This window comes from Arachis ipaensis, chromosome B3 (genome assembly GCF_059453495.1).
Source record: "Arachis ipaensis isolate K30076 ecotype BB chromosome B3, ASM5945349v1, whole genome shotgun sequence".
Taxonomy (NCBI): Eukaryota; Viridiplantae; Streptophyta; class Magnoliopsida; order Fabales; family Fabaceae; genus Arachis; species Arachis ipaensis.
The window spans coordinates 47,178,781-47,191,520 of record NC_142438.1 but is presented as its reverse complement, the minus strand read 5'-3'; the positions used below and the strand labels follow the sequence as shown (position 1 = coordinate 47,191,520).

General features: G+C 35.4%; 1 protein-coding gene across 2 annotated transcripts; it reads left to right on the top strand.

Annotated features, from left to right (window-relative positions):
- The first annotated feature begins 5,501 nt into the window (after positions 1 to 5,501).
- On the top strand, positions 5,502 to 12,500 carry LOC107630507 (casein kinase 1-like protein 1). 2 transcript variants are annotated; one of them, XM_016333660.3, is made up of 14 exons: positions 5,502 to 6,326; positions 6,471 to 6,511; positions 7,858 to 7,927; positions 8,047 to 8,195; positions 8,462 to 8,557; positions 8,643 to 8,713; positions 10,196 to 10,257; positions 10,362 to 10,425; positions 10,508 to 10,592; positions 10,674 to 10,800; positions 10,936 to 11,018; positions 11,102 to 11,168; positions 11,510 to 11,649; positions 11,816 to 12,500. In XM_016333660.3, the coding sequence occupies exons 1-14, from the start codon at positions 6,251 to 6,253 to the stop codon at positions 12,101 to 12,103; spliced, it is 1,419 nt and encodes a 472-aa protein (XP_016189146.1). In that variant the 5' UTR covers positions 5,502 to 6,250; the 3' UTR covers positions 12,104 to 12,500. The 2 variants fall into 2 exon arrangements, with proteins under 2 accessions (XP_016189146.1, XP_016189147.1); XM_016333661.3 differs by having other exon boundaries at positions 5,741 to 6,326; positions 6,471 to 6,972.
- The last annotated feature ends 240 nt before the right edge of the window (positions 12,501 to 12,740 follow it).

Below are 12,740 nucleotides of genomic sequence, written 5' to 3'. Positions count from 1 at the left end.
ATGAATAAGTCTGGGTCTTCCTGCAGGAGTCCATGAAACTAACAGTTTTGTTGCACCAAAGTGATGAGTTGAGGCTTCAACTCAAAGTTATTAGCAGCCGCATGGGGCACAACAATGCTACTACCATAGAAAGTAGGATTTAGAGCAGTGTAAGAACCAAGAGTTCTTCTAGGTTGCTCAGGAAAATTAGGAGCAACGACGTTGTTGTTGTTAGGCTCCATAGTGATGTCTTCAATTTCCTTGTCAGAATCGTCCTTGAGACTTTCAGTAGATCTATAAGCTCTGGCCTACCGTTGGCATCTTCTAACAGTCCTTTCAATCTCAGGATCAAAATTAAGAAGAGGTTCCTTGTTCTTGTTCTTACTCATAAACAAATAGAAAACAAGAAAAAATGGGAATCTCTACGTCAGAGTGAAGAGAATTCCTAATGAGGTAAACAGACAAAAGAAATAAAATTAACTAATTAAATAAAAAAAGGTGTGCAAAAATTAAAGATAAAAATTTCAAAGAAAAATAGCTAAGAAAAATGAAATTTACGAAAGAAAAATAAATAAAATTTTTTTCGAAAATTAAAAGAAAAATAAAAAAAAGTAATTAAAAAAATTGAAATTAAGAAAGGAAAATTGAGAAATTTAAATAAAGAAAACGTCTAATCTAGGTAATCAAACAATGGGTAGTTGTCAATCACAGTTAATTCCCGGTAACGGTGCCAAAAATTGATGCGGAATTTTGAATGCTACAAACTAACCAGCAAGTGCACCGGGTCATACCAAGTAATAACTCATGTGAGTGAGTGTCAATCCCACGAGAATTAATGGATTAAGCAACAACAGTTGAGTGATTAGGCTAGTTAGACAAGCTAAAGTGAGTGATTTCAAGTTCAAATAGCATAAAACAGTAAATCAGAGAGTGCAAGAAAGCAAAGAGTGAATGGTTGGTAAAAGTAATATGAGAAAATAGTTAAGGTTTTGGAGATGTTTAAATTTTCGGATTAACAATTCTTATCAACTACTTTAATCATGCAAAGATCCAATTCATAGCAAACCTTAAGTGATTAAACCCTAATTTCTTAGTAATTTAATCTCCTCTAACCTAATCAACTACTAATTCCTTGGTCACTTAATTTAAATTAGAAGGTTAAATCTAATTCTAGTTTATGAGCCATACAACCCTTAAGTACCCAAAAATAAGGTGATTATATATCACATATCGCGTTAAATTTAGATAATTAGAGAGTTGTGAGGAATTTATTTCAAGTCGTAATTCTAGTAATATAACTTTTTCAAGATTCAACAAGAATTCAAATAGAAAAAGAGTTATCTTCCAATATACTCTAATTCCTAGGATGTAGGACGAAATCAATCCTTTGAATCTAAATCAGTGCATTGATTAAGAGTAGAATGACAATAGTATTAATCTATTAAAATAAATAGAGCTCCTAACCTTAATAATGGAGGTTTAGTTGCTCATGGCACAGGAAAAATTTAGAGTTGTAAAATGTGTAAAAGTACAGAATGAGGCCGAAGAAGCGAAAAGAGCCTGAATGGCTGAATCTTTTCTCCTTTGTCTAATCCTAATTGATACAAAATTCAAATTTTAAAACCTAATGATATCTTTTCTTAATTCAAAAATTAATTTTAAAAACTAAAGAACCTTCTGTGGAACTTGATGACACGGGCTTGGCGCTAAACGCCGAGCGCCACAAAACAGAATGCTTTTCACACTTTTCAAGGCACCTGGCGCTAAACGCCGAGTAGTGGCGTTTAGCGCCACCTCTATCGAGTGGTTGCACACTTTACGAGGTCTTCGACGCTAAACGTTGAGTCGTGGCATTTAGCGCTAGCTTGACAGCAACAATTTGATCACTTTTTTTTTTGTACGAACTCTGTTAAATTAGTCCAAATTTTACATGTAATCAATAAGATGGAAATACAATTCAAAATAACATTCATGATGGTTTAAAACACCAAAATCTCATAATAATTCATCAAATCCACATCTAAATTATAAAAGATAAGAAAGATGTTCACGGTAGTTTTTGCAGAATGAGATGAGGACGGTTACTGTTATATTGGGTGATCAAGGTGATCACTGATGAAATAAGCCAAGCACAAGCTCATGAGGGCATGACTTGTTGTAAAATTAGAGCTTTTCCTAGCAAGTTAGAATCACTGTTCTCTGTTGCTCCCTAGTGGAAGAAAGTTCTCCCCTAGAGAGAGCTTCAGACAAAAGTAAGAGAGAGAAAGTGTGTTGCTTTTAATCGAATGGCATATCACACGTTACTTCTATCGATATTACAAAGAGTAAACTAGACTTTATACATTAGCGTATTGTTACGGTAAATTTTAGAAGGTTAGATTTATCAGTGTTTGTATAATTTTCTGGAGTGTTTGAGAACGCTCTAAATGGTTCTGGAATGTTCTAGAATGTCCTAGAAGATTTCGGAACACTCTAGAAGGTTCTAGAAGACTCTGGAAGGTCATAGAGTATTCTAAAAGAGTGTGGATGTATATAAGAGTATGAAAAGTAGTATGGAAGAATCTAGAAGTATGTAGAAAGTTGTAGTAGGATAGATATTTGTAATGAAGGTTCTAGATAATTAATCTGGACCATTGATTAGATTTAATCCTAACCATCCATTAAGGAGGTGGATGGCTATAAATAGGAGGTGAGAGTTAGTGTGAGTTAAGTGTGTGAATCACTTGTAACAAACACTTGAGTAATAAAGTGTTCTTTCCACCAAAATTTTCTTTCTCTTTTGTTCTTAGCTTTCTTGCTAAGTATTGAGGGTTAGGCTGACTTGGTCTTAGTTCAAGAGGTTAAGTAAGTCCGAGTGCTGGCACAGTAGCGTTGGAGTGTGTCCAAGGCCGTGACAATTTTGGCATCAGAGCAAGGCTGAGTTGGCGGCCATTTCTATGGTTGAAGGAGATATTTTGCATACCATCAAGGAAGGGTTGTATCATGATCCATTAGCCAAAAAATTGGTGGAATTGACTAGAGAAGGTCAGACTAAATGATTTTGGCTAGAAGATGACCTTCTCTACACCAAAGGGAGAAGAATATACGTCTCTAAATGGAAAAATCTAAGAAGAAAATTAGTGAGAGAATGCCACGACACCAAGTGGGCTGGTCACCAAGGTCAGCGAAGGACCTTGACACTCATTGAATCTTCTTATTATTGGCCTCAAATGAGAGATGAAGTGGAGAGCTATGTAAAGACTTGTCTTATGTGCCAACAAGATAAGATTGAAAACAAAACACCAAGTGGGTTGTTGGAACCTCTGTCTCCATCAGAGCGACTATGGGAAAGTGTCTCTCTAGATTTCATCTCTGCCTTACCGAAGTCTGAGGGGGTTGGATCTATTCTCGTAGTAGTGGATCGATTTTCGAAGTATACTACCTTTATACTCGCCCCTACTGACTGCACTACAGAGGGGGCAGCATGACTATTCTTCAAGAATGTGGTGAAATATTGGGGATTGCCTAAGAGCATCATTAGTGATCAAGATCCATGCTTCACAGGACGACTATGGACATAGCTGTTCAAACTCCTTGGGTCGGAGCTTTATTTTTCAACAAGCTTCCATCCTCAAACCGATGAGCAGACTGAGAGAGTGAATGCCTTACTCGAGTGTTACTTGAGGCATTTCGTAAGTGCTAATCAGAAGGATTGGACAAAACTCCTAGACATTGCTCAATTCTCATACAATCTGCAAAGGAGTGAGTCTACAGGAAAGAGTCCGTTCGAGATTGTGACTGGACAACAGCCGCTTACACCTCACTCTCTTTCTTCCTCTTACTCAGGGAAGAGCCCTGGAGCTTATCATATGATTAAGTCTTGGGAAGAACAAGCAGATGTCACTCGTTCTTACCTTGACAAAGTTGCAAAGAGGATGAAGAAATGGGCAGATAAGAAGAGGAGGCATGCAAGCTATCAAGTGGAGACAAGGTAATGATTAAATTTATTCCACAATAATTCAAAGCCTTCGCAAGGTTCATAAGGGCTTAATCCGCAAATACGAAGGGCCATTTGAGATTATTGGACGTGTTGGGGAGGTTGCTTACAGAGTACAACTCCCTCCCTCTATGAAGATCCACCCGATCTTCCATGTGAGTATGCTTAAACCATATCATGAAGACTAAGATGAACCGAGTAGAGGTGACTCGAGTCGTGCTCCGCCTGTGGTGATTAGATCCTTTGATAAAGAAATCAAAGAGATCTTAGCTAATCGCATCGTGCGACGAAGAGGGGTACCACCAAGTATCCAATACTTCATAAAGTGGAAAGGGCTCCCGTTAACTAAAGCTAGTTGGAAAGTTCGTGAAGATCTGTAGCAATTCCAAAAACACCTAGAGCGCTATCATGAATAGAACGCAACGAGGACGTTTGCGCATTAGGTGGGGGAGAATGTTACGGTAAATTTTAGAATGTTAGATTTAACAGTGTTTGTATAATTTTCTGGAGTGTTTGAGAATGCTCTATATGGTTCTGGAACGTTCTAGAATGTCCTAGAAGGTCCCGAAATACTCTAGAAGATTCTAGAAGACTCTAGAAGGTCATAGAGTATTCTAGAAGAGTGTGGATGTATACAAGAGTATGAAAAATAGTATGGAAAAATCTAGAAGTATGTAGAAAGTTGTAGTATGATAGATATTTGTAATGAAAGTTCTAGATAATTAATCTGGACTATTGATTAGATTTAATTCTAACCATCCATTAAGGAGGTGGATGGCTATAAATAGGAGGTGAGAGTTAGTGTGAGTTAAGTGTGTGAGTCACTTGTAACAAACACTTGAGTAATAAAGTGTTATTTCCACCAAAGCTTCCTTGCTAAGTATCGAAGGTTAGGCTGACTTGATCTTAGTTTAAGAGGTTGAGTAAATTCGAGTGTCGGCACGATAGCGTTGGAGTGTGTCCAAGGCCTTGACAGTATGTATGCCTATTTTAGTTGGCAATTGACAAAAAGCAATATTTTGTTAGTAAAATATTACTTTCTTATGTTATATTATACTTATATTTAATATCTCTTTGATTTAATTTTTATTTTGTAATATCTATTTGATTTAATTTCTGTTTTATTTTTATCATATATTATACTTATGTTTAAAATATTAATATAAATAAATTATAATACATATAATCTAAAATAAATATATATTAGAAGATATATTTGTATTTTAAAAAAACTTTGGAATGACAAAAAAAATTAATTTTAAATAAATTTAATCTAAATTAAATTATTGTAAACTCTCAAAATATTATACTCAAATAATTATAATCATAGTGTAATATTAATATAAATTTTTTAGTCATTTGTCATTTCAATTGGATTATAATAAAATTGATTAAATTTCTAAATCAATACATCAATAACTAAGAGGGTGTAATAATCAATTGGATTTTCAAAACCTTGGATAACAATCATAATAATGTCAATATCAATAAAATTAGCAATAACATAACATAATGGATAAAAGTCACGTGATGAGTACCTGACCACACCACTGACACAGCCGCGAAACCTTCCTTCTCTTTCTCCCTCTCTCCCCATTTACCCACATTCACGTAACGCATCGCACATAGGCACATATGCTTCTCCATCCTCCGTTACGCTACAAATTCATTAGTTAATAATAATTAATTAATAATATTATTCTACCAACCAAAAAAAAAAAAAAAAAAAAAATCAAAATCCGTGCATGAATGTTCATGCTTCCAATCCACTGTATCTTCTTCTTCATCATCCAAAAAGAAAAAGAACCAAAACCAAAAGCAAGCGCCCGTAACAATAACATTAATGCAACTCAACACAGAGAAAAACAAAGAGAGAGAACAACCTAATCCCTCTCTTCTATCGTAATTACGAATCCCATTTTTTTTCTCCTCTTTGTAATCATCATTTTATCTTATCTTCTTTGACCCCACACTAACATTGCCTAGATCTCACACCTAAGGGAGAAAAGAAAATTCAATTCATTCTTTTGTTTTTGGAAAACACTAATTATCTTAAATATTTGTGTTTTCATATTCTGCCGTTGTTTCGAGTTCCTTTTTTTTTCTTTTTCTTTTTCTTTTTTTTTTAAATCCGATCTGTGAATACTGGTTCCTGAAATTAGACGCTGGGATTAGCTTTAGGTTAGCTTAGGGTTCCAAAAGAAAACCTCAATTCTTCATTTTATTTATTTGTTTTTTGCCTTTTTTAAGATTTTTTTTTTTTTTTTGTAAAGAGTTTTTGTGTGTTGAACTTTAATGGAACCTCGCGTTGCGAATAAGTTTCGTCTTGGCAGGAAGATCGGTGCCGGTTCTTTTGGCGAGATTTATTTAGGTTCATATCTGTTTCTTTCTTTCATTTCTTTTGATTTTCTTAACTCATACTCGTAATTTCAGTATGTATGTTGTTTCTGTTGTTGATGATGATGATACATTGATGATGTTGATGATCGTTTTTGTTATTTATTTGTCTTTTCAGGTACTAATGTTCAAACTAACGAGGAAGTTGCAATTAAGCTTGTAGGTTATGCTTACCAATTGGTGTATATATATATATTGAATGAATTTGAGTACCTTTTTTTTTGTTATTGTTGTTTGTTTATTGGTCAGCTTTGTATTGTCAATTGACAATTTTTGAGCCATGAAAAATATAAAACTAGTTTTGGGAGAGACATGGTTTCATGTGAAGTCAGTTTCTTGCTGCTATGTATTGGGAGGTTTGTGAAATTTGGGTTTGGGACTAATTTGCTCTTGCTACTCTGCATTCTTAATGTCAATCATGAGGGAACTTTTGTGCAACTGTAACGTGCCTGTTAGGTCACAGGTTTGAATCCTAGAAATAACCTTTTTGCTTGTGGAGGTATGTCTTCATATATCTACTAGCTGCAAACCCCAGCAGTTGGGAGCCTTATGCATTGGATCCAACCTTTTTTCTTGAAGTCATCATCTGTGACTGCATCTATGCTGAGATTTTTGGGAAGGTGACAGGATGGACACTTAAAGCATTTTTTACTGCAGACCTTTTAATTTAAGCCTTCAATGAACAATTTAGGACCATCAGTACCTTTTTATCCTTCATAAGAGTTTAGCCTTCAAAAACGGATGCTTCTAGTTTAAAACATTATTATGGTGGGAGTGAGAATTTTTCTGGTATGCAGTAGGTTTATTAGTTATCAAGTGATTCAACTGCTAAAGCACAGCTAAAACGGTGTAGTGTGTTGTCCTGCTTGTTATAATTTAACATGTCAGGACTACTTAGAGTCCATATTCAACTCATGTGGAAAAAGAGAGGGCTACACATTCTATTAAAAAAAGGATAGGACTATGCTAAATTTTATAATATAGTAATGAAGATGCTTTTTGTTGGTGCAGCGTTTGGAGCATGTGATTATTATAAAAAGGATAACATATAGAGTGTTTAAACTAGGAAATTGACTTTTATTCTAGGGAAATAAATTTATTCTATATCTGCATATTACATGTGAAATAACTTTGGCATTTTAGGTTGGATCCATTAAGATCCCATGATTTGTATGTCTACACTTTCTGTCCCCTTGATAAGATCTAAATTTGGACAATCTTTGAGTGAGGAAATGATGTTAGGATGAAAGTGAGAGCAAAGGATTTGAACTAGATGGAAAGAATTGTTTAGAGTCTTGGGTGGTGACAGAGTGTGATTCTTTTAGTAGTCTCTATTAAGGCATTTCCTCCCTTTCTTCTCTGTTCCGTAATCTGCACTACTCGTCTCTCACTTGAACTACGCTTGGCACTATTGACATGTTTATGTTGAATATATGAGTGCTGCCGATATGTTTTTCTTGGTCTTTTATATCTGTTACTTGTTGCTCTATGCCCTTCTAAATCAGGAAAATGTCAACACAAGACATCCTCAGTTGCTGTATGAGTCCAAGTTGTACAGGATTCTCCAGGGAGGAAGTAAGGACTGCTGTCTCACATCTTTATTTCATTAGTGCATTTTTCTGAGCCGCTCTCTTTTATTAACTATTTTTATTTGTAATTTGTAAATGGTTCTAACAAACATTTTGTCTTGGCAGCTGGTATTCCTAATATCAAATGGTTTGGAGTAGAGGGAGAATACAATGTTCTAGTGATGGATCTCCTTGGACCTAGTCTAGAAGATCTATTCAACTTCTGTAGTAGAAAGCTCTCGCTAAAGACAGTTCTCATGCTTGCTGATCAAATGGTAGGGCCCTATTTGGTGACAATGATTCTCCTATGTTTGAGTCAAGAAAACTTCATTGAACTATTTCATCCAAGTGATACAATAAGCAAATTATGCATCTAGGACTTCTAGATCCTATTTTTACATTGGTAACTAATGAGCTGATTGTAACTGCTAACCATTTAAATTCCTATAACATGGATGAGTGGTTGATATTTTGTTAAAATGCTGTATTGATAAATATTCTTATCTAATCCTATTTGTCCTTGTCTTTTGTTTTATGCCAGATCAACCGTGTTGAGTTTATTCATTCTAAATCATTTCTACATCGGGATCTCAAACCAGATAATTTCCTCATGGGATTGGGAAGGCGGGCTAACCAGGTAGCTTAATGTTGATTACATGTGGACTTTTAATGTAGTGCATGCTCAATTCTTAAAATCTTCGATGCACATTCATCTTATGTAGGTTTACTGTATTGATTTTGGATTGGCAAAGAAATATAGAGATAGTACAACTCACCAACACATTCCTTACAGGTAAGGATTCAGTTGGTTTTAGTGAATGTGCTAGTAATATAGGTTACTGGTATTGTTAAGCCTTGATGACATGTGGAGTTCATATGACTTAATTTTAACTGCTAATTAATGGCACATGTAAATTGCCGGTTTTCATATATGATTCATCTTCGAATGAGGAAAAGATTAGGGCATGCATATAAATATGGATGTAAAAGATGATTTGTTCAACTCTCAGCAAGAATTATGTTTTCTGCAATCTTGACTTTCCTATCAAATACAAACGCTGTCAAATTTGTTTGAATCACCAATGCAAACCCTCTTATTCCTTGTTATTATTACGCATTGTGAGTGAAAATTACAGGTCTTCCTTGGTAAGACCCTATAAAGAGAGCTAGAAATAGTCTATGACTACTGTATGGCTCTAAGCAGCAACACACAATAAGTGTAAATAGTAATCTAAAATTAAGAATAAAACAAAATCAAGATTGGGTATGGCAGGTCTAAATGGCTCACCTGAAAGGGATCTACTCTGTATAGGTAGCGTTTGGTGGAGAGATAGAGACGGAAAGACTGAGACTGAGAGACAGAGACTAAGAGACAGAGATTGAAATAAATTTCAGTATTCTGTTTGGTGCAAAATGGGAGACAGGAATTGAAACAAAAATGAAACTCTAATTTAATTTGCACAAAGGGTAAAATTGGAAATAATTAATTGAAATAAAAGTATTTTAGGTATAAAATGTTATTAAAGTTTTAGTCTCCATCTCTAAAAATTTCAGTCCCCTCTGTCCCTACTTTTTGGAGGTACTAAAATACTGAAATTTTAGAGACAGAGACAGAAATTTTAGTACCAGTCTCTGAACTAACAAACACGATACTGAGTCTCAGTCTCTCAGTCTCTGTCTCAGTACCTCAAAACAAACGCTACCTATGTGTTTAACTTGACTATGAATTCGTATCTGTTTCTGTTCTGAAAGGTAATGCTAAGCCTTTTTCCCCTTTTTGGCTAGGACCAGTACAGATATGGTAAGAGTGGGTAATTAATCTTGCTACTAAAGGGTACCGCCCACTCCCCTCCCTCCATCTCTCTCTCTCTCTCTCTCTCTCTCTCCCTCTCCCCCCCCCCCCCAAAAAAAAAAAAAAAAAAAACCACACAACAATAATAGAATGATTAGTTGGAATTCTGCGACCATAAAAAGTAGGTGCATGCCCTATGCTGAAAATATTATTCTTGCTTCATGAGCTGAATATCAGGTTTCTGAAGTTTGGATTGTATAATTTATGTATCCCTGTTCTTGCTTAAACAGTAAATTTGCATAGAAGCATTTATTTTGCATTTATAACATTGTTTGATTTTTTATTTTTAGAAGTAATTTGTTAACCTGGTGGGGAGTGATTAGATTTAACATTGCTTTGTTACCTATACTAGACCAGGCTGGTACTGATGATATTGATGTATTGTGGTTGTGTCGTGTAATCTATTTGATCATTATACTGTAGGGAAAACAAGAATTTGACCGGAACGGCAAGATATGCGAGCATGAATACTCACCTTGGCATTGGTATGTATGGTCATTTTATTCTTCCATGGCATTTGTTTAATATGTGGCAAGGTTTTACCTAACAGACATTGTTGCTTGTTACTTCTTGGGTGATTGATGGATAGAGCAAAGTCGAAGAGATGATTTAGAATCACTTGGTTTTGTCTTGATGTACTTCCTGAGAGGAAGGTGATTATTGTGCTCTGTCCTACCTTGTTATCTTTCAGTATTGCGTAGAAAGCCTTTGGCTTGATTTTCATTTTCTGTGTAGTCTCCCTTGGCAAGGACTTAGAGCGGGAACCAAGAAACAGAAGTATGAGAAAATCAGTGAAAAAAAAGTCACTACCTCAATAGAGGTGTGTTTACTTTTTACTAGCCTCCTTCAAAGCATGTCCATTATCTCGTGAATCACTGTGATAGTTTATTGGTTATTCCAGGCCTTGTGTCGAGGTTATCCAACAGAATTTGCATCATACTTCCATTACTGCCGCTCTTTAAGGTTTGATGATAGGCCAGATTATGCTTACCTGAAGAGAATATTCCGTGACCTGTTTATTCGTGAAGGTTTGAAATTTTCATTTTGCAAGCATTACTTTTGTTATGCTTGTTATATTTAACTTGAGGGTCTAATACGATTCGCCATTTCAATATAAGGACAATATTGTGTATTAAATTTCTTATATCTTGGCGTTTTAACAGGATTTCAGTTTGATTATGTGTTTGACTGGACCATCTTGAAGTATCAGCAATCACAACTAGCCACTCCACCAGCGCGTGCTTCTGTAAGTAGTTTTTCTTTGTCATATTTTTCTTTGGGATCTTTTTCATCATCAACAGATTAAACTTTGATATGCTGCTTTTTAAGGCTCCTAATGCTGGAACTAGTTCTGGGATGCCTCCGCCTATGACCAGCGCTGCTGATAGGCAGACAGGTAGCCTTTGAAATTCTCTTTAGGGTTTGAATGATCTCTCTGACTCTCACTTTTGTTTATGTTTCTTTTTGACATTCGATTTCAGATAGTATTTCATAAGTATTTTCCTTTTGTAACATATTCAGGTGATCAAATTTCACGAAGCTAGACCTAGCTTACCGTTTTACTGTTTTCAATTTACAATAAATTTATTTAATTGTTCTCTAAAAATTGATATACTTTAGCTGTCTCCTTATTATTAAGGGTTTTGAAATAGCTTCTGTCTTATTTCTCCAAGTTCAACTTATTTGCTTGCTTGAGCCTTCTGTTTTCTATTGCATTTGTGTGTTTGGGTCTCACAGGAGGGGAAGAAGGAAGACCACCTGGCCTGGTTTCTGTGGATTCAAGGCGAATAATATCAGGGCCCATTTTAAATTCAGTAACTTCTTTAAAGCAGAAAAATGCGGTCATCCCTGATTCTGCTGTTAGTAAGGATGCTATGGTGAGTGTTTCACATTCATGGTTTCATTCGGATTACTTTTCAATAATTAGATCTTTTTCCGTTTGTAACTCACTTATTATGAACGTCATTTGTGACGTCAAAATACAGAACCACCCCTAGTTTTGTTCCTGCAAACTTAATATTTATATCATCTGTGATCATGCAGTTATCTAGCACCAATATCTTGGGCCAGTCAAGTGGATCAAGGCGAGTTGCTGCTGGCAGCCGTGAGACTTTTGCTGGTGTCGAATTGGATCCTCGTACGCGTATGGCAGAGGCTAGCCCTGGAGCAGCAAACAGAGTTTCAAGTGTGCGAAAAAGTTCACCTATTAGGTCTTTAGACCCCAAGAAAGTAGTATCATCAGCTAAAGGTGCTTCCCATGTCAAGAATTATGAAAGTACAGTTAAGGGTATGGAGCGTTTGCAGTTAGAAGATGATGAGAGGGCCCCTTAATTTCTCACATTTTTCACAATTGTGTAAATGTAAAATTGAGTTTAACAGGTATAAAGCAACAGTCACTTATGTCGCCAAGGTGAGCTGTGAAGAGGTTGTAGGTCTGAACTCAGAAATATGGCTTTTTCACTGTTATTTCATCTTATAACGATAAAGCTGAGATGAAAGAATTTCAGCTAAAGCAGGGATCGTTCTTGCTATAAAGCTTAGGACCTGGCACTTATGTTCTAGTGGGAAACCCATAAATTTTGTAACCTTTTCCTGTGATATTTTTTGATTTACCATATATGCTTACAGCTTACTGTCGTGGGTCACATGGTTCAAACTATTAATTACCAACCAAAACTAGTGTAATTAGCCATTGTACTTAAGTTTTGGATGAGTTGATGTTTCTAAATTTTAAGGGTCCATGGAGATTACCGTGCGACGTCTCTACCTGACATTAGTCATTTCATATTTTCATTCTTTTTCCAAATTAGTATCTCTTATCTTTTTTAAATACTCTATTATATATTACTAGTTTTATAACTAAAATGTGTCACATCATTTTTTCATTGCAATTAAAAATAAATCTTTGCCTTTAAAATTAGAGTTCTCTCTTCTCTCTCATTTTATCTTTCTTATTTTTTTATTTACT

Excerpts from the sequence above, each read along its gene's own strand:
- LOC107630507 (XM_016333660.3), top strand. The coding sequence starts at position 6,251 with ATGGAACCTCGCGTTGCGAATAAGTTTCGTCTTGGCAGGAAGATCGGT. Across the intron at positions 8,558-8,642 it reads TGGGAAGGCGGGCTAACCAG|GTTTACTGTATTGATTTTGG; the intron begins GTAGCTTAATGT and ends CATCTTATGTAG. Across the intron at positions 11,650-11,815 it reads CTGTTAGTAAGGATGCTATG|TTATCTAGCACCAATATCTT; the intron begins GTGAGTGTTTCA and ends GTGATCATGCAG.